The sequence below is a fragment of the Nannobrachium achirus genome, assembly GCF_963921795.1.
Source record: "Nannobrachium achirus genome assembly, chromosome: 7".
NCBI classification, from domain to species: domain Eukaryota; kingdom Metazoa; phylum Chordata; class Actinopteri; order Myctophiformes; family Myctophidae; genus Nannobrachium; species Nannobrachium achirus.
In genome coordinates this window covers 27,481,223-27,500,227 of record NC_137816.1, presented here as the reverse complement: position 1 = coordinate 27,500,227, position 19,005 = coordinate 27,481,223, and the positions used below count along the sequence as shown (strand labels likewise).

At 40.0% G+C, this 19,005-nt stretch overlaps 1 protein-coding gene across 1 annotated transcript; it reads left to right on the top strand.

Annotated features, from left to right (window-relative positions):
• Window positions 1-13,045: 13,045 nt before the first annotated feature.
• LOC308288679 (beta-1,3-galactosyltransferase 1-like) lies at window positions 13,046-15,747 on the top strand (the record flags this gene model as incomplete). Its single annotated transcript, XM_080730150.1, has 2 exons — window positions 13,046-13,092; window positions 14,703-15,747. The coding sequence occupies 2 exons, from the start codon at window positions 13,046-13,048 to the stop codon at window positions 15,745-15,747; spliced, it is 1,092 nt and encodes a 363-aa protein (XP_080586276.1).
• Window positions 15,748-19,005: the final 3,258 nt, after the last annotated feature.

Genomic DNA, 19,005 nt, shown 5'->3' with positions numbered 1-19,005 from the left:
TGTTTGTCTTAACTTATGTTGTGTACGCTGACCTATTTCAATTTTGTATTTGTGTTTTAAGGAGTGATTAAATATAGCAATACGGGGGGAGGGTTGGGGAAAGGGAGAAAAAAGAAAAAAAGAATGTCTTTACAATATTTAATTGATGTTTAATGTAAATTGCTGACGCATATGAGACATGAATAAAGATATTGAACAAAAAAAAAGAAAAAGTTTGAGAACCACTGGTTTAATGTACACAGTAGGCTAGTAGAAAGCCTAAGGGCGATCTGTTTTGCCCTATCAGCATCCTAAGATGCCTGTTATGATAGCTCTCCCCAGCTATCAACATTGGGTCTCTGGGATTAGTGGCTGGTGGGTCTGCCCCCCAGGACCCCCCCTCCGTCTCTGCTGCGGCTTGAAGTGGGTCTGTCTCGGCCGCAGCAGCAGGTGGCGACCATAGTGGCGACGCTGACGCTACAGCGCCACCTCTCACCCTGGACCCGTGGACCATCTTGGAGAGGGCCTCGCGCAGGGATGGGCTCCCGGTGCACCTCACCGAGCATCCATGGAAGTGGACCTCTTCCTGGGTCAGGACCCGATCCCTTGACCAAGAGTCTGAAACCTTCTGCGCTCAGGGGCTATATTGCGGCTATGCTTGTCACCTAGGTGTCAATGGTGATGTGCCCTCGAAGGACCCCTTTGTGGCCTCATTTATGGCTGGTGCCAAGCGCACCAGTCAGGTGGCCAGGTCTCTTTTCCCAGCCTGGGATTTAGAGGTGGTCTCTTGAGGGGTTTGAGCCTGGGCCCCTTTGAGCCTTTGTTTGGGGGAGGTTTCTTTGAGACATCTAAGTCTCAAAACTGTACTCTTATTGGCGTTGACTACAACCAAAAGGGTCTGTGACCTTCATGCTCTCTCTGTGTCTGGGGACTGCATGAGGTTTGCTAACGGTGACCGTAAGGTTCTGCTCAAGCCCAATCTACAGTTTGTACCGAAAAACAGGATTGTGCCCAGGGACCTGGTCGAGTTGGTCGCTTTTCATCCTCCTCCTTTTGCCTCGGAGGAAGACAGGTGTCTGCATTGCCTCTGTCCAGTGATGGCCTTGAAGGCATACTGGTTGAGGACTAGGTATGAGAGACAGTTGTCATCTGTTTGTCTCCTTTGGCAACTCTCCTAATAGAGAAGAGGTGTCTAAGGCCTCTATTTCTAGGTGGATTCTGGAGGCTATCAGGGAAGCCTATGACAGTGCCCGGGTTCCTCTGCCAGAGGCCCTTAAGGCACATTCCACCGGGGTCCTGTGTGGTTGAAGCCACGTCCAAGGGGGCGTGGTCTTCACCCGGTGGGTAAGTGGGTGATCAGGTGTTGGCCGTCGTCGCTTCTGGGAGTCTATGGATCCCATAGGAAGGAATATGAACTGAAAGAGTGACACTGGAACTCTGGAAGGAATATTCGTTCTGACTCTCGGCCCTTTGTTCGCTTCTGCGTGCAGAGAAGCCGCTTAGAGGGAGTGACGTATGGGCACGTCTGAATATAAGGCCGCCTGAAGGAGGAGGGCCTTAGTGACATGATTGACATGCCCATAGGAAGGAATATTCCTTCCAGAGTTAAATAAACAAGGGTTACATAATTATGAAACCTACTGTTTTGCTGTCAAACTCTTGTTTTTTAAGTTCTCATACGTTTGAAGTTTAATGTATTGATGTAATAACGTACTATTCCACACACTAATTCTGTTCAAAACATAATATAGCCTACTTTGAAAGTTACATTAGGCTATACTTAAATTATGTTTATTTAAAACATATTTATGCTTCTTCTAAATATTTGTAATGTATCATAATATTTAAAGAGATATTTCACTTTCAAAAAAACTTTTGGTCATTTTATCATCTAATCAGGCTTTTATGAACACCCTGAACAGTTTTTAATTTGCTTGATTCAATATATATTTGATGTAAATGTTACCAGGCCCTCCTCCTTCGGGGCCCCTCCCCATACAGACCCATTGTAACTTCAAACTCCATTTTAACCATCATTAAAAACACCCATTATTTTTTTCTGGTGACTCATGCTGTCCTCCTAATACATGAACTGGCTGTGTTTTTTCGATAACGTTTTTCATTTATTTTTAATATTTTTTTATTGTATTTAATTTTTTTCCATTTTCCCAAAGAATTATTAAAAATAAAATAAAAAAGTTATCGAAAAGGCCAGCTCACATATTAGGAGGACAGTATGAGTCACCAGAAAAAATAATGGGTGTTTTAATGAATCTATCATGGTTAAAATGGAGTTTGAAGTTATGGGTGTGTATGGGGAGGGGCCCTGAAGGAGGAGGGCCTGGTAACATTTACATCAAATATCTAAATATTGAATCAAGCAAATTAAAATCTTTTCAGGGTGTTCATAAAAGCCTGATTAGACGATAAAATGACCAACAGTTTTTTTTTTTTTTTGTGAAATATCCCTTTAATATTATAGTTTTTAATATGCAATTGTAGGCCTATACAATATATTTACCCCATATTTAGGTAGTGAGGGACGGGCATAGAGTTATGGGGACGGGTCCCTGCTTCCTCTCTCAGCAGAATAGAAGAATGTACTGCTGTGTGTAAAGCACTAGAGGGCGACACCAACACTACTTTCCCCATGTGAGACTTCATGGATCGTCGTTAGTATGGATTTACCTGAGCCTCACTCTCAGGTAGCCTGCACCGCTCTCCCCAGTCTGCTCTTTACATTAGCTGTGTGTGTCTCTGTGGGCGAGCATGATTTAATATAGATATGTGTGTATATTTGTCCATCTTTTACCCCAGTTTGAGCTGTTGGTTAAGTTGAGCAATATGGCTTTTTTACGACAGGCTCTTTTATCCTCTGTTTAGTGCCTCTTGTTCAGGGTGTTGGTTAGTAACTGGATAGTTGGATTGTTTTCACAACTCTTGCTGTGCTGTGGTTGCAAGAAGATGGAACACATATAGTCGTTTTAAAACTACACAAATTGGTAAGAAACCCTTTCTCCTCTCTCTTTTCACATTGCATGGTAATAATAATACATTATTTGGTCTCACCTTATTTGAAACGTAAGACTCTGCAAGAGACCAAGAGGATGATCAGTTATGGTCTACTTAGCCGCAAATTGCAACACTAGATTTTTTTTATAATCGATGATCCGATTATAAAAAAATCTAGTGTTGCAATTTGCGGCTATGGTCTACTCACATTCAGTAGGTGAGTAATTGTGTCTAAAAGTCGGGTAGGCAGCGTGCTGCCCGTGTTTACTGAATAAGAGATTCAAGAGTCAAGACCCGATTAACTTTACCTACTATATTGAGAAAATATTAGCAGTGGAAGCCCATTTTCTGAAATCAAGCAAGATGTCATTAATTTTGTCATGATTCATTCATGCAGATTCACTTTATCTGAACCTCTGTTTAGCTGCCTTAAGTTACAATATTGATTTAATGTTGATCTAATTGGCAAGTCACTCAAGAAAGCCAATGAGGAACTCAGAACACACTCTGCTACTGTATCTTTGATGACTATTAGTCTATTTGTTACACCATTCACACATATCAATAGTGGAACTAAAGTAGCCTAGCGAAGCAGACCTGTAAACCACATACAATGGAAAGACAAATCCTTTGGGGAGAGAAATGTATTTTCCAAAACACCAAAAATGCATTAAGGCTAAACATTTGTATATCACAAATCATGCATGCACAATGGCAATTCACTGTTTATTTAAATGTTCAAAAATGATAAATAAAGATATGGGAATTGAACACCACATATAGTTCGTTCTCGAAAAATTAGAATATTGTGTGAAAAAGCATTGCAGATGCCATAGCACCCCAAATCATAACTGACTTTCGGAAGCAACTTCAAGCAACTCTGACTTCAGAAGGTTGACATTTCTCTATTATAAATCCTTGTTTTGAGTTGTCTTGTGTAATATTGTAATGTTTTGAAATATAATATATATAGACTTTTGATATTCATGAGCTGTATGCCATAAAAATTCAATATTTTGACAAAAAAAGGGTTGGAATAATTCACTGAATGTCCAATGTGTCTAGAATATATGAAAGTTTCAAGAAATATATGAAAGTTTCAAGAAAATTTACTTTTACACAATATTTTTTTTTTGAAGGATCTGTAATTATAGGACTTGATCCCATTATCTGCAATTAGAATAATTATTTGACTACCAGAAAGACTGGTGCATGTTTGTGAAAAAGAAGAAAACTAAAACATTAGGCCTACACTTTTGTTTTATGAGATAAACAAATGTTATTGAGACTCCTCCAAATAATGATTGACTGTATTGTAGCCTATTCAAACTCCACACATCTGGGAAGTTAGCACTTAAACCCACAACAGGTGGACTCTAACCCCACCAAACAACAAATGGGACTCTAAGCCACTCAAGTAGACAAAGTAGTGCAGAGGTGTGCTGAAACTTTTAATAAAATACATTGCCTGGAGTAAAGTCTTGATTTGGCCTGGATTTAAAAGTAGTCAGAGTTGTACAAGCCTCAGATGCTCTGGAACAGCGCTATTCAACCTGTGGCCCGTGGGCCACATGCATGCGGCCCCAACAGCATGTATATGCGGCCCGCCACGGTCATACCAATAAAAATATATTTTGTCTAATGTGTGGGCAAATATTTTCGGGTAATTTTTCAGTTACTCTCCAAAACCACTAAGAAACATTTTTTGTCTTGTTTTATACAAGACTTTTTTACTTCTTCATACTTCATCATTAATCATTTCCTCTTTTTGTTCTTTGAGGTTTGTCCTTACAGATGGAAATGTGGCTGTTTTCTAGTGCATGTCCTTATTTTTAGACTACTCATGCAGTGTTACAAAATCATTGTCTAGACTAAATGTCAAAAATACGACGTCATTTTTATCTTGCGGCCCTCTGACGTGTTTTGCTGAGTGGCCCCTGAGCCATCTTAAGTCGAGTAGCCCTGCTCTGGAAGTTCATTCCGAGACCTTCAAATATGTACTAAACACTGCTGCACTAGCGTCTCAAATTCTGCAGTGAACATTTGGCAAAAATAGCAGATCTTCAAGCTCACAACAACAAATGTAAAACCACATGAATCCAGTGTTCTTATTCTGGGCATGTCAGGAGGAGCATGCAGCTCCTTGTAACAAGCAACTACTTGCATCATTATCCACGATGGCATTGGCGGTTGTAAGGAGTTGCATTGCTGTGGACTGGCCTTGAAAATGTTTTGTTGCAAGGAGCAACATGAAAAATCAAATACTTCACTTTAACGGAAACCACAACTCTTTAAACTACAGTACCGTGACAAACAGAAAACGAGTTTAGCTCATCGGAGCAACCTGAAAACCCTGACAAAAACATGCATTCATATCGTCCACCGTCCAGCCATTCTCAGGTTTGCTGGTTTTAATGTGACCCCCCCCCCTGAAACTGAAAGGAGGAACTGAAAGAAGGAACTCAAATGTCAGTCTTATCATATGTATTGGTGCACGTGGGAACTGGATAGAGATGTCATCAGTATTGTATTTCCTCAGCAAGTATTGCACAGTGCTGGTGAAGAAAAAGAACTTGGATAGACACTTGCAGACAAAACACCAGTCATTTGATTTCCAGCAGACAGAGATCTGAAAAAAAGAAATGCAACCATTTTTACCATATACAAATATCAACTATTGGCATATTATCTTTGCATTATTTGAAATAGTTGGAGCCCAGAGCAGATTATATTTTTAATGTGTAGCACACTGCCATAGAATAAACTATGGCACATTATGAGACGAGTCCATTAGTTTACATATAGGGCTAGCTAGTCATTTGTGTTTCTGGTCAAATTATTTCAGTTATTTTTATCAGTTTGTATTTTTGTCTGTGACAAAAATACAATAATTGGAATAAATGGAAATCACAAGCTGGAATGGTGATGACCCCTGCCCTGATTGTGACTAGTTGCATTGGTGCGGGCTGCTGGCCTTCAACAACTAGGAAACCACCTCCTCTTCAACGGGGCATCCAACTGGCCTGTCCTTTTTTTACTGAGTCGAGTGGACTTGCAAAAATCACAAGTCGTTAATGCCCTAGTGTGTGTGTGGTTTCTCTCTCTCTCTCACACATACATTCTCTCTGTTTTTCAGTCAAGGCCTCAAGATGTTTTTTCTGAAACACTGCAGAAAAGAACTTCATTTTACAAAGAATTGAAAAGCAATGATTGCGCAATAGAGACATAAATAACCATGCAATAATATTTTGTATTTTGGATAAGTCTCTTCAAGTTGATTGAAATTTAATCGAATGGCTTCCTCACAAATCAAAGAAACCAAGATATCCTTTTTTATTGATGTATTTCCCAATTAAATTAAAAAATAATTAATATTTAGCCAATGTTGACCCAGTTATTCAGTATAGTGTGGTATAGTGTCTTGATGAATTCGAGAAAAAATGTAAACAAATGTAAAATAAAACCATTACAGTGTAAACTGATCTATGTTTATGTAGCGTACAACACATAGCCGATTTGACAACGATATTGTATTGACACAGATTCTGACAGAGATTATGTGTTTGTTTAAGGGGCATTGTATTGTGGAAAGCATGGCCAGAAGCAGGGCAGATTTGATGGTTTGGGTTGTTCGTTAACACAGTGTAGTGGGTTTGGCTCTAGTCCTCTAGAGCTGAACTGAGCATGAGAAGACTGTGAGAAGATACATACAATTGGGGTTGGGTACGACACATTTTGAAAGGTGGCTGCAAGTTCAAGTTCAAGTTACTATTGTCACGTACCTGATACCGTATAGGCTTATACTTTTTCTAGTTGATAGCCCCATGTGATGTGGTGCACTGGTGTGGATATACCCACTCACAGTGTGACACTCCCAAGGGATACAGTTGCAGTCAGATACTACCATTCTCTATCTCAGTCCTCCTCCCATGGAAAAGGGAGTCATTTCCCCATTGTTTAAGTTGTTATCTTAGTATCATCGCAGCAATAAGTTTCAATATAATCGTGTCGTGTTTTGTCCATAATTGTTTTGAACCAATAGGCATGTTTGTTTGGATTTGTTTATTGTCATTATTGTTTTATGCCTCCTAAATTAGGGAGGGGGGGGGGGGGGGTCAGTCTGAATGTCCCTCCACTATTGGGGGACACTATTGCGATTGACTGTTCTATTTATTAGTGTGGTTGCACCAGACTAAAGTAGGCCTACTTGTCCGACTTTTTCAAAAGGGATAAGGACTGACACCGAGATCTCCATATATGGCCATTAATTTATTAGTGAATACATTTTTCCCCATTGACTTGAATGGGGAGAATTCAAATGGTAAGACGGAATTCATTGTCAAGTGTGACTCGTGTCATGGCAACCGCAATTTCCAATTGCATTTTTTCTAGTTTATTTATTTTCCTCGACCGGCGCGAAGTCTAGGCCTAGGCTTTACATTTGGCTGGTATTGGCTGCATGCTCTGCTTGCCTCTCCAGCTAGTGGCTACGAAACTCGAACAACTACTAGGTGGCAGACAAGCTAGGTTAATACACAACAAATTGTTGATTTGTGTATGATGGCTGTGGGTGTGAAATAAGCTTGGGCTGCTAGAATGAAGTGCTGCTATATCTAGACTAACAAGGTATCAGATTACTGCATCTGGGGGAAGTTGTTAGTCAAAGTGAGAGCAGAGAGGAGAGCACACGCACACAACGCACCTTAACCAACCTTCGTGGAATCAAAGTGCACCGTCGAATGTGTGAATGTGATCATGTATTAATTAGGCTACTTATTCATTTAAAAAAAAAGAATCGCCATCGTGAACCATACGTTTGGTGTAATCATTCAAATAGAGGAGGCATGTGTCTGTGGAATGGGACTCTCTGAAGTCAGATTGGAACTCGTAAATGAACTTATTCTCTTCTATATATCTAGCAACTTGTTCATAGACAATTCTTTTCCATTACTTTAGAGATGGAACTAAGAATGGAAATTGGGCGGTAGTTGCCAGGGTCAAGTTTACTGCCGTTTTGGTGCAGGAGGGTTACTTTAGCTAATTTGAAGTCCTGAGGGACATAACCCTGCTTGATAGATAGGTTCATAGGTAAACCCTTTTGATCCAATGATACCTAGAGAGGCAAGTTCAAGGAAACTCAGTATGACATGTTATCCTGATGTTAAACCACTGACATTGGAGAAGTAGCTGTATGTCTATTGTTGGCTGCTACTAAATCATGTAAGAGTTCCTTAAACAAAACATTTTGGCACCTTTTAAATACGAAGGTATGTTGATACCTGTAAGAACATGCTCTGACTCTGTTACTTATTCATATACAGTAACACTGTATGCGTCACTTGTGTTGCATAGAAGAGATAGAATGAGTGCATATGGACTTCGCATGACCTGTGTTATTTGTCTTCGCGAATCGGGACGTATCTCAAGACATAAGACATTGTTGAGTAGAAATCTGATATACATACATCTTTTCTAGACGAGGCCCCACTTGGAAATCTCAAAAGCGTTCAGAGACCAACCAACTGTTTAGTGGTCAGATGGGTGCACCAATCGATTGTGTTCCGGCTTGCTCAATGGAACTAACGTAATATACTTTGAGTTCCTACCTATGACAATGAGAAAAAAGAAGATATTACACACACACACACACACACACACACACACACACACACACACACACACACACACACACACACACACACACACACACATATATATTGCAATATCTTTGGCCCACAGGTTGAGACTTGCTGTTATAATACATAATAATACTCCTATAATACACAGTGATGATGAAGGTTCACTCAGTGTAATCACTGTGTGAGTCTCTTCAAAGAATGTAAACACTACCACTATATGGCAAAGCTTTTGGGGGCAAACATTTGGCAAGAATAGCTGATCTGGATAGCTCTGGATAGATCAAGAATAGCTCACAACATGTCACAACATGACACAACGCATTGTTGTGAGATTGTAGATTGCCTATCTTTAGTGAAAATATTTGGTAGACTATAGGGGGAAAAGTAAGCTAGTATAGGTCTGTGGGGGACTCTGAACTCAATGGGGTTATCCTCAAAGTCTTACCCTGCTGACTAGGGTTAACATTCTCCCATCTTGCACTTTGGAGTAGCCTACATCATTCTGTTGTAATTGTCAGTTATTACATTATGAAAAGGCTTAACAGTTTCATTGACTAAATGCTGGCATCTTTCATCGTGAACTCATAAAGGTGGGGTGTGCGGGCATGTTTGAGTTTGTGGATGGTGTTAGTGGCTCTCATACGCAGCAAAAAGCATATTTTCCAATGACATGTATAAGCCTTCAGTGTGGGCGCCACCCCTTGGCTTTTACAGATAGATTATAGATCCCCCCCTGACGTTAAGGTATGTTGCATCAAACATTATTATTATTATCAGGTTTTTTATTGTGTGTTTGCTTAAACACTTTCCTATTTATCTTTCTTGATAGTGTCTTATAATCCTCCCATTCAACCTTCGTCACTAACAGGTTGTAGGAGTAGTGACAAAGACCACCTTCCCCCAGACCAGACCACACCTACGCAACAAGTTGCAACTTGAAATTGCTGCGACCTGGACTGGCCAGTTGGAATTTGGGGATAATGCAGTAAAGTTGTGACTAGTTACGTGCAGGTAATGTTGTGGACTGGGCTTTAGCCTCCACACGGGGTGGCCGGTAATTTTACCCCTGCACCACCCGAGCAGTCGAGCACATCTTATAAACACTTCATAATACCTCAACACCTTGCCACTTCTTTTACTTTATTCTTGAAACACAGGCAGGGTTCATCATCGCCATGCCAGCTTGAAATCTAAATTGTACTTTCACCATGAACAAACAACTCCTTCTCAGATGACACACTATCTGTTTTTATTATTTTCCTGCACCTTTTTTTGGCTGTTTTAGTTTTCGAGCAACATAATAAGCATGTCATCCTGACTGTTGTGAATTTATTTGACCCGCTGTCACGGAATTCTGGATCAATCAGTAATCGATGAGGCAAATATTCTAGGTGGTGATGGTTATGCTTTATGTACATGATATCATGAACAATAACACTCATGTCAGTGGTACAGTAGTAGAACAGGGCAGTTATACTGTGGCTGCTTCAAGGACAATGAGCCATAACAAGATAGGCTGTAACAAAACTATAGCTATCAGGCCAAGTAGAGATATCATAATGTGTTGTAGAAGTATTATACTGGACGTGATGGTAAATATGAAGGTTAGATATAAGCAAGCAGCCATATAATATCTTGCTCAACGGCCATGTACACCCTCTAACTTGATCAAAAAGAAGAAAAACACTTTAGCAAGAATATAAAAGTTCCTACTCAGTGATAATACATAACATGCAAGCCAATTTTAGTTTGTTTTTAAATACACCATAGCTAAAAGAGAGTTTGGCTTATAGGGAAGAAAAACATAAAACCTTTCAGTAAATGACTTTTCATGTCGGGAATATTACATCTGTGGTAATGTGATAGAGCCTTCGTTGTCCACTATTTAATATTCAATAGCATATTTCTTGTTCCTATCCTTAAAGTATCCTACATACTGAACAGTTGATGTCATGCTGGCCATTCTCTGGATCAGTTAATGTGCTGTATACAGCCTATACAGAGACCTGCAGAGCTGGTGGTTGCAGTGAGACAGTTATTCTTTGCACTGTACGCATCACATTATTGCTAGGTGGTAGACAACTCTGTGACCACATCCTCTGTTCTCATGTTGTGCTCTACACCAGGCAGACACCGCAGACAGAGCAGAGGGCAGGAGAGAGCGGTCTAACGGCTTCCCGAACGACAAATTCGACAATAACATAAACATTTTTACATTCAAGCACATCTTGACCCTATTTCAGGACAGAAACAGCAAAAACGACCAGAACACGTTCAAACACACACATCTTTATTTTTCTTTGTACAAATAAATTAAGGTGTATTATTTTTATACCACATGTTTTTTTTCCGACCCTAATGGTGTCTAGTCAATATTTCTTCTTGTTGCTGTGGTCAATCAATGTCGCTTGGGGTTCATTTTAACCCTTTCTTACACCTATCCCCAACACAAAACATAAGATGGAGATAATCGAAAATACCCAAACTCTTGAAGTAAACAACATACAGAGACAAATCAACACATTTTCCCACACAATTCTTACGCAAGGAACTCATTAAAGTGGTTGTTATTAAGATTCAAGCACATTTTGACACTACTTCAGGGCAGAAACTGCAAAAGAATTGCAGAAAATATTCAAATCACATCTATATTTCTCTTTGTACAACATTTCTAAGGTCACACCACATGTACCCTAATGGTACAAGATTTAATCTTGTTGCCCAGGTCAACTCATGTCCCATGGGGTTCATGTGGCAACCCTTTTTCCCCCAGATATGTTTTGGGGCATTTATGCCTTTATTGACAGGACAGTAGACTGACAGGAAACGGGGAGAGAGATATGGGAGTGACACGCAGCAAATCTGGACAGGCTCGGGATCGAACCAGCAACCCGCTGCAGGCTACACAAAGCCTATATACATTTATGTGGGATACGCCCAGACCATTTTGAATCGATGTCCGCAAGTTATCAAAGAACAATTTAACTGGTCAGTGTCTTCCATCACATCAAACTCCACCTTTTCCTTCTCATCATCATCATTATCATGATGAGGACACCATCAGCCAACAGGTCAATGAGAGATTGGGGAAGAATTGGCCCACAAGACCAGACAGGCTCCAAAATCACTCCTTCCGTCTTCTGCCACCCCTGACCTTCTAATCTTAATAATAACCACTTTAATGAGTTCTTTGGGTGAGAATTGTGTGGGAAAATGTGTTGATCTGTCTCTGTATGTTGTTTACTTCAAGAGTTTGGGTATTTTCCTATTATCTCCATCTTATGTTTTGTTTTGGGGATAGGTGTAAGAAAGGGTTAAAATGAACCCCAAGCGACATTGATTGACCACGGCATGTGGTATAAAAATTATAATATAGATGTGTGTGTTTGAACATTTTCTGGTCGTTTTTGCTGTTTCTGTCCTGAAATAGGGTCAAGATGTGCTTGAATGTTAAAAATGTATGATGTAAATGAATTCCTTGTCAAAATCATATAGAAATGTGTTCATTTGTTCCTGTAGGTTGTTTACTTCAAGAGTTAAGGCATTTTATGTTATGTCCATTGAATGGTTCAGATTGGGGATAGATGTAAGAAACAGTTAAAAATGAACCCCATGGGACATTAGTTGACCACAGCAACAGCAACAAGAAGAAATCATAACTAAACACCATAAGGTTCCTAAAAAAACAGGTTTCGAAAACATGTAGTTCGGGTGCTGTTAGACCCCTCTCTCCTGCCCTACTATGTGTCTGTCTGTCTGTGAACAGCTAATCCTCTGAACTATTTGAATGTCATGTTGTTTTGTTGTTGTTGGTGATTTGCTCTTTTTAAGACTTTCATTGTGTTATTTTATGTGCTTGTACAAGTACAAGATTATCACTGCCTGCAAAGTTGCTACAGCTGTTTTGTTAAGTCCATCTTGTGACAATAATGCACCTTGAATGTTGAACCTTCAGAAATGAGTGCTGACACACACACAAAAAACAAACCTCTCTCAGACCCCTCTTTGTGGGCGGGTAGAGACAAGCCCAGACTGGAGGCAAAGGAATGACTGTCAATCTAACCAATCTAACCAAATGTTGTTCTCCAGGCAGGTAACAGTACTGTCATTTAGTTCTCACTCACTGACTCTTACGTAGGCTAGTCTGTGTAAAATGTATAGTCTACTGTACTTTAAGTCTCAAAGTAGAACATTAACTTCATCACGTTCAGATGGAAGATGACGATGTATCCGTCTCTTTTTCTTTTGTGTCACAAAGGACTGGGACGTTCTAGAAGGCATCAGGATATCCTGGACCGACAGTGGAGGAGCAGTATCCAGTGACAGATGGTCAACTTCTCACCTATGGACAGCTGACACTGTTGTGGTGTCTGTCTAATGCACAGGCCGGAGGCGGCTTTTGTTTTGTTGAAAACATGACGAAAGCCTTAGAAAAACTGACACAAGTTGTGTCTGAATCCAGGTGAGCCACATAGAACAAAAGACACGCTGTCGTAATGGACCCTTTTCACAGCAAACATTTTGACAGGTAAATGCAGCTGTTAATTGTGTTTCGTTTAAATGAGACACATCCACTACTGAAGTATTGCTTTCAGCATTACTTAACCGTCAAGGTATTACCGGTATTCTGGAAGTTTGCTCAAAATCATATGACAAAGACGTCATTGGACCCATAATAAGTGATTGTCACTACAGCAAATATGTGAGATTATTTTTTATCAGAGAACCATTCATGTAAAATCTACTGTAGGCCTATGTGTATAAGGAACCTACTAAACGTCATGATGAGCATATGTCTGGTATTCTTTTCATTTACTTATTACATCAATTCAATTATAATTATTAGTTATTATTGTCTCCACCAGCCGAAGGCTTGGGGGAGAGTATGTTTTCCCCTTCGTCCGTCCGTGTGTGCGTGCGTGCGTCCGTGCGTCCGTCCGTGTGTCCTCGCAGTTTGTGTGCAGCTAATCTCAGTCGCCGTTGGCCCGGTCGCTGCCAAAGTGAGCACACACATTCCCTGGATGCCAATCTAGAACCTCTGCCCTAAATTTTTCAAATGGGCCTTTTCTAGCGCCACCTAGTGGCCGATGTTCGCAAAACACATTTCTGTGCACTACTCTTACAGATTTTGTCCAAAAATCCTACAAATCGGTAGGCAGTATCTCGACAGTCATGTGATCGACACAGATCTGTCCGATTTTGCATATTCCTTCCTGATTGGCTAAGATTGGCTTCCAAAGTTTGTAGGATTGAGCCGTTTTGAACAAAATGCCTCAAATCCCAAACGCAAAGTGCAATTATCATGAAATCGCGCACACACGTTCCCACTAGGCCGAGGAAGAAATGCCACTTAATTCTTTTTAAATCAGCCTCATGGTGGCGCTATAACAGGCCGATTTGTGGTTTTACCTATAACTCCACCGATCAGTTTCAAACTTTGTAAGCGCACTCCCTAGAGGCTAAGGATAAACCTTTGCCCTGCATTTTTCACATCAGCCTTTTATAGCGCCACCTTTGGGCAGACTTATGTAAAACACATTTTTGCATATTACTCCTTGAGATTTTATCCAAAAATCACGCAAATCGGTACACAGTATCTCTATAGTCATGTGATAAAGTCTGATCGGTCTGATATTTCATATTCCATCCTGATTGGCTAATATTAGCTTCCAAAGTTTGCAGGATTGCTCCGTTTTTGAACAAAATGCTTCAAATCATCAACGCAGCTTGCGATTACCGTGAAATTTGCCACACATATTCCCACTAGGTCAAGGAACAAATGCTACCTTTTTTCACATTGGCCTGTTATAGCGCCACCAGCAGGTAGAGTTTAGCAAAACACATTTTTGGAACACAATGCTTCAAATCATGCATGCAGCGTCCGATTTCCATGAAAGATCTATGGTGAAGAACATATGCCACCCTTTTTACATTGGCCTATTATACAGTAGCACCACCAGGACACACGGCCTGGTGGAGACCTGTGCTCGGAAGAGCACTGCTTCTAGTTATAAGTGTGACTTCACATAGCTGTCTTCCATGACAACTTTTCTATGAAAATGTTAATCACAGGAATGAAGACGTCCACCATGGAGGGAAGAAACGGCAGACGCGGTGGAGGTTCTGGAGGTTCTTTGTACCCATATGCTTATTTCTTCTCATCTCAACATATGCATTCTCGGAATTCGATTTGGCTCGGTTCCAGTCGTGGGGCACGTGGAGGGGTGACACTGTAACAGAGACAACACCCAAAGCTTTGAGTGGTGACGCCCTGCTCGAGTACTTTGTCGCTTATCCACAGGACTACCACTTCACTGTGGATGAGCCGGAAAAATGTCAACAACAGAAGCCTTTCGTTGTTCTGATCGTCCCGGTGGCTCCCCACAACAGGGCAGATCGTGACATCATCCGCAGGACATGGGGGAGTGAAAGCCCTGTGCTGGGCAAAGTGGTGAGCCTGTTCTTTTTATTAGGAAAGCCGTCGGGAGAAAATGCAGAACAAACCCAACAGCAAGTGTTGGAGGAGAGCAGAGAGCACCAGGACCTGCTACAGAGTGACTTCCTGGACTGCTACAAGAACCTAACCATCAAGACCATGGTGATGTTGGAGTGGTTGGACTCTCGCTGCTCCATGGCCTCCTATGCCATGAAGATTGACTCAGACATGTTTCTTAACGTGCACAACTTAATCGACTTATTGTTGAACGCTCCGAAGGACAAGTACATGACGGGGCTTGTGGCAAGTGAAGCTGCAGTTCTGCGAGACCCGCACTCTAAATGGTACCTACCGTTTGAGGTTTTCCCTGAGCCACAATACCCACAATATGCATTAGGGCTGGGCTACGTTTTGTCCTTAGACCTGCCTAGAAAGCTTGTGGAAGCTTCCAGGCATGTTAAAGCTGTTTACATTGAGGATGTATATTTGGGGTTGTGTATGAGTTACCTGGGTATACCACCCACCTACCCCCCAAACGCAAACGGGTCTTCATTTAATGTGATTCCTGTGCCTTATAGTCACTGTGCTTACTCCAGGCTAATAGCCACCACAACTAGTGACAACACTGATCTTATGGCTTTGTGGAAAGATTTGAAAAGTCCAGGTCCTCCTGTCTGTTGACAGAGAGAGAACAGATACAGTATATAATATATTCATGGGTTGCATTTGTAGTCCTACACCAGCCATTTTGAGGACCAACAAAGGTGTTTTGATTAACGTAGAACATTGGTTCTATGCCAATCAGACAAATTGAACACCTGTGTTGGTCCTCAATATGGCCGGTTTAGGACTACAAATGCAACCCATGAATTAAAGCACAACGTGGAGGGTGTACAGGTATGCTGTTTTTCCTGCATGAAATGATGCAACACATACAGTACTGTACTGTATGTGGTCATCAGATCAATGTTTACACTCATCTTCCCAACATATATAAATTACTGATTAAAGAACTTTAACAAATAGAATACAGGACCCAGACATTCTAAAATACCAGGTATAGTGGCTTTGAATAAATATGTAACTTTTATTCAATCTTTAGCTATTTTAAACATTCTTTAACAGTTGATATCCTTTGTTGGCCACAACCCCCCATGGTTCTATACTTCCCATCCTTTTCCCCCTCTACACCAAATCTCTTCGCTGAAAATAGCTTAGTTTGTTTGTTGTCAGAGCACCTACCTTTTGTCATTAATAATTACAAATTGATAACATTGGTCCTTAGAACATTAACTTGGTTGCATCAGAGTTATTAATGTCTGTTATGAAATTACTTATTGGACAGCCACGCAAATGAAAACAATGTTATGGATATCGTATTGGTGTTTGTTTGCTCATTAATGTTTAAAGGTGATACACCATGAAATTTCACTTTTCCTATTTTAAAACCTTTTTTTGGGGTCCCACTAGCACCTTCTATCCTCACAAAGTCCCATTTCTGACCGTCGTGTCTTTCTCTGGTTTTGAGAAGGCGAAGGTTAAAAGTGTCCCACGGGTTCTCAAAACAGGCTATCCAGATTTGCTGCCGATTGTGACGTCATCTGCCGATTGTGACGTCATCACAAAAAAAAAATCAAAAAGAAAATATTTTTTCAAAAGATTTTTTTTCAATAAGATTTTGGGAGGGGGTGGCGCAGTTTAGGCCAAAGGTGGTACTGCAGCTGAAAATGCTCAGAGCCATTCAAAAATGAGAGGCTCTCTATTCAGGAGTGGTAATTTAGCCTCAAACCTTTTGAAAAACGTTTTTGGGACATAAACAATATGACATAAATACTTTTTAAATGCATGGTGTATCACCTTTAAGTAGTGTACACTTTTGACTTTTTAAACTACTTACACTAAGTGGTTAAAAAGGCAGGCCTACAACTACTTAAAAACATGAACAACAATGACCAAGAACCCTTATATCTTGCTCAACAGTTTTAAAGGAAAAGAATGTAGAAGAAGGAAAGGAAATGTATTATTTGGACCTGTTTTTTTATGGAAATAAGTTGTACTATTGCTGTGCAATAGATGAATATGTGAATAGACCTATATAAAGCACAAAATATTGAGGTATATTTAGAATGTATGACATGTTTATGTCTCACACTTTCAAGATTTTTCTAAAATGCAGATGTACAAGCTCACAGCACAGCACAAAGTGTCGATTTAGCTCAATTTGTACACTGTCAGAGTTAAATTAACACTCAGGATTTTATTGTGTAGCATTTGTGAGTCTGGTTAGGTATGTAAAATGGAATTTTACATTGACAATTTGACACATATATGCTCTATTTTGATTGTCTATGTACCAGCTCTTATGCCTTAACTTAAGGGCCTGTCCATACTGTCTCCGAACACCAAACTTTTCGTTGGAAAGGTCCGGTTCAACAACAAAATTATGTCATTCGCATCTTCTGAAAAGCATTACCCCGAATTAGAGTTCGTAAAGCTGCACGTCGGAAAGTCGGAACTCTCAGAAGAAAGGTTCGGTGGTCGGAGACAGTATGGACAGGCCTTTAAGTTAAGGCATGCTGGTTCTTACAGACAATCAAAATACAGCCCAATATTGTTTCCTATCTGATGTTATGTGATGTAATAAACGTTGTTTGCAATGTATTGATGGTGTGGTACAGCATGTGTTGATTTCTGAGACAAACATTTTAAAGAAAGAATATTGTCTTGGCAATTACTGAAACAGTGGATTTTCTAAAGTGAATACCGTATGTGCTAATAATAATGAATATTCATAATGAATAATATGTTTCACACAAATGAGAAAATATTAAAGAAATAAACGAATGATAAAATAATTGTAAAATATTAAAAAATAGAGAAAAAGAGTACTGTGAAAGACAAATACATATAAATAGCTGTTGTCACCATTGAGACCATTGAAAGAAAATACAAAAATACATCATTGATAAGTAGATTTATAGGACCTTTTAACCTTATAATTAAAAGCTATGATAGTCAGAGTTATTTTTTGAAAAGTAAAAGACGCGAAGCCAAATATGAGAAGAGAAAACGGGAGTAGGCCTACAATAAAGTTGGTTTATTCAGAGAATGCATTCTGAGAGATACAGTGAAAAGCCACAGTTTTCATACAGGAGTTAGACACTCCTCTCAGAGGGGAGAAAGCAAGACATCAAAGAAAAGGGTCCTGTGTACTATCTTTCTGTACCAGGCGCAAGGTTGCGTAGAATGGCAACAATATAATCTCATCTCAAGTTGATGAACACAGTTCAGGTTTAAGGTCAAACTGACACAGTTTCAGGGTTATGCTAGTGGAAACTCAAATAATATGATGAGCTATTTTTAATGACAAGACAAATGTAAACACTTTTAAACATACAAATGTTTAAAATAGAAGCACCCTTTAAAACATTCTTTTCAGGAATGTCAGAGTTTCTATAATGTAGTATGGAGTGTGTGAGTATGTGTTTGCACATTATGTATGTTTGTGTGTGTGCAGTGCACGTGAACTGCACAATGGTATAAACTGGAAAATCCCCCATCAGGTCCGACCTATACGTCTACAACAGTGGTTCTCAAACTTTTTAATTTCAAAGACCCCCAGTTTGATATGCATTATTAGACTATACGGACACCCATTTAATACCATTTCTTTTTTATTTTTATTCTGGGACCCTAATCTACACTGTAAAATTCTTGGTGTTTATTTAACTCTGAGAGGTTACACGGAACCAAATGAAGATGAATGCTTCATCCTCCATGGGTCTGTTTACTCTCAGAGTGAACATATATGTTTGTTATTAAACTACAGAATTCTACAACTGTTTACTGTTACTGTAAGTGCAGGCAATCAGTGTCAGTGGCACTGACATTGAAGTGCCTCAGCGCTGTCAATGGTCATTCATATACATTTTCTCATTG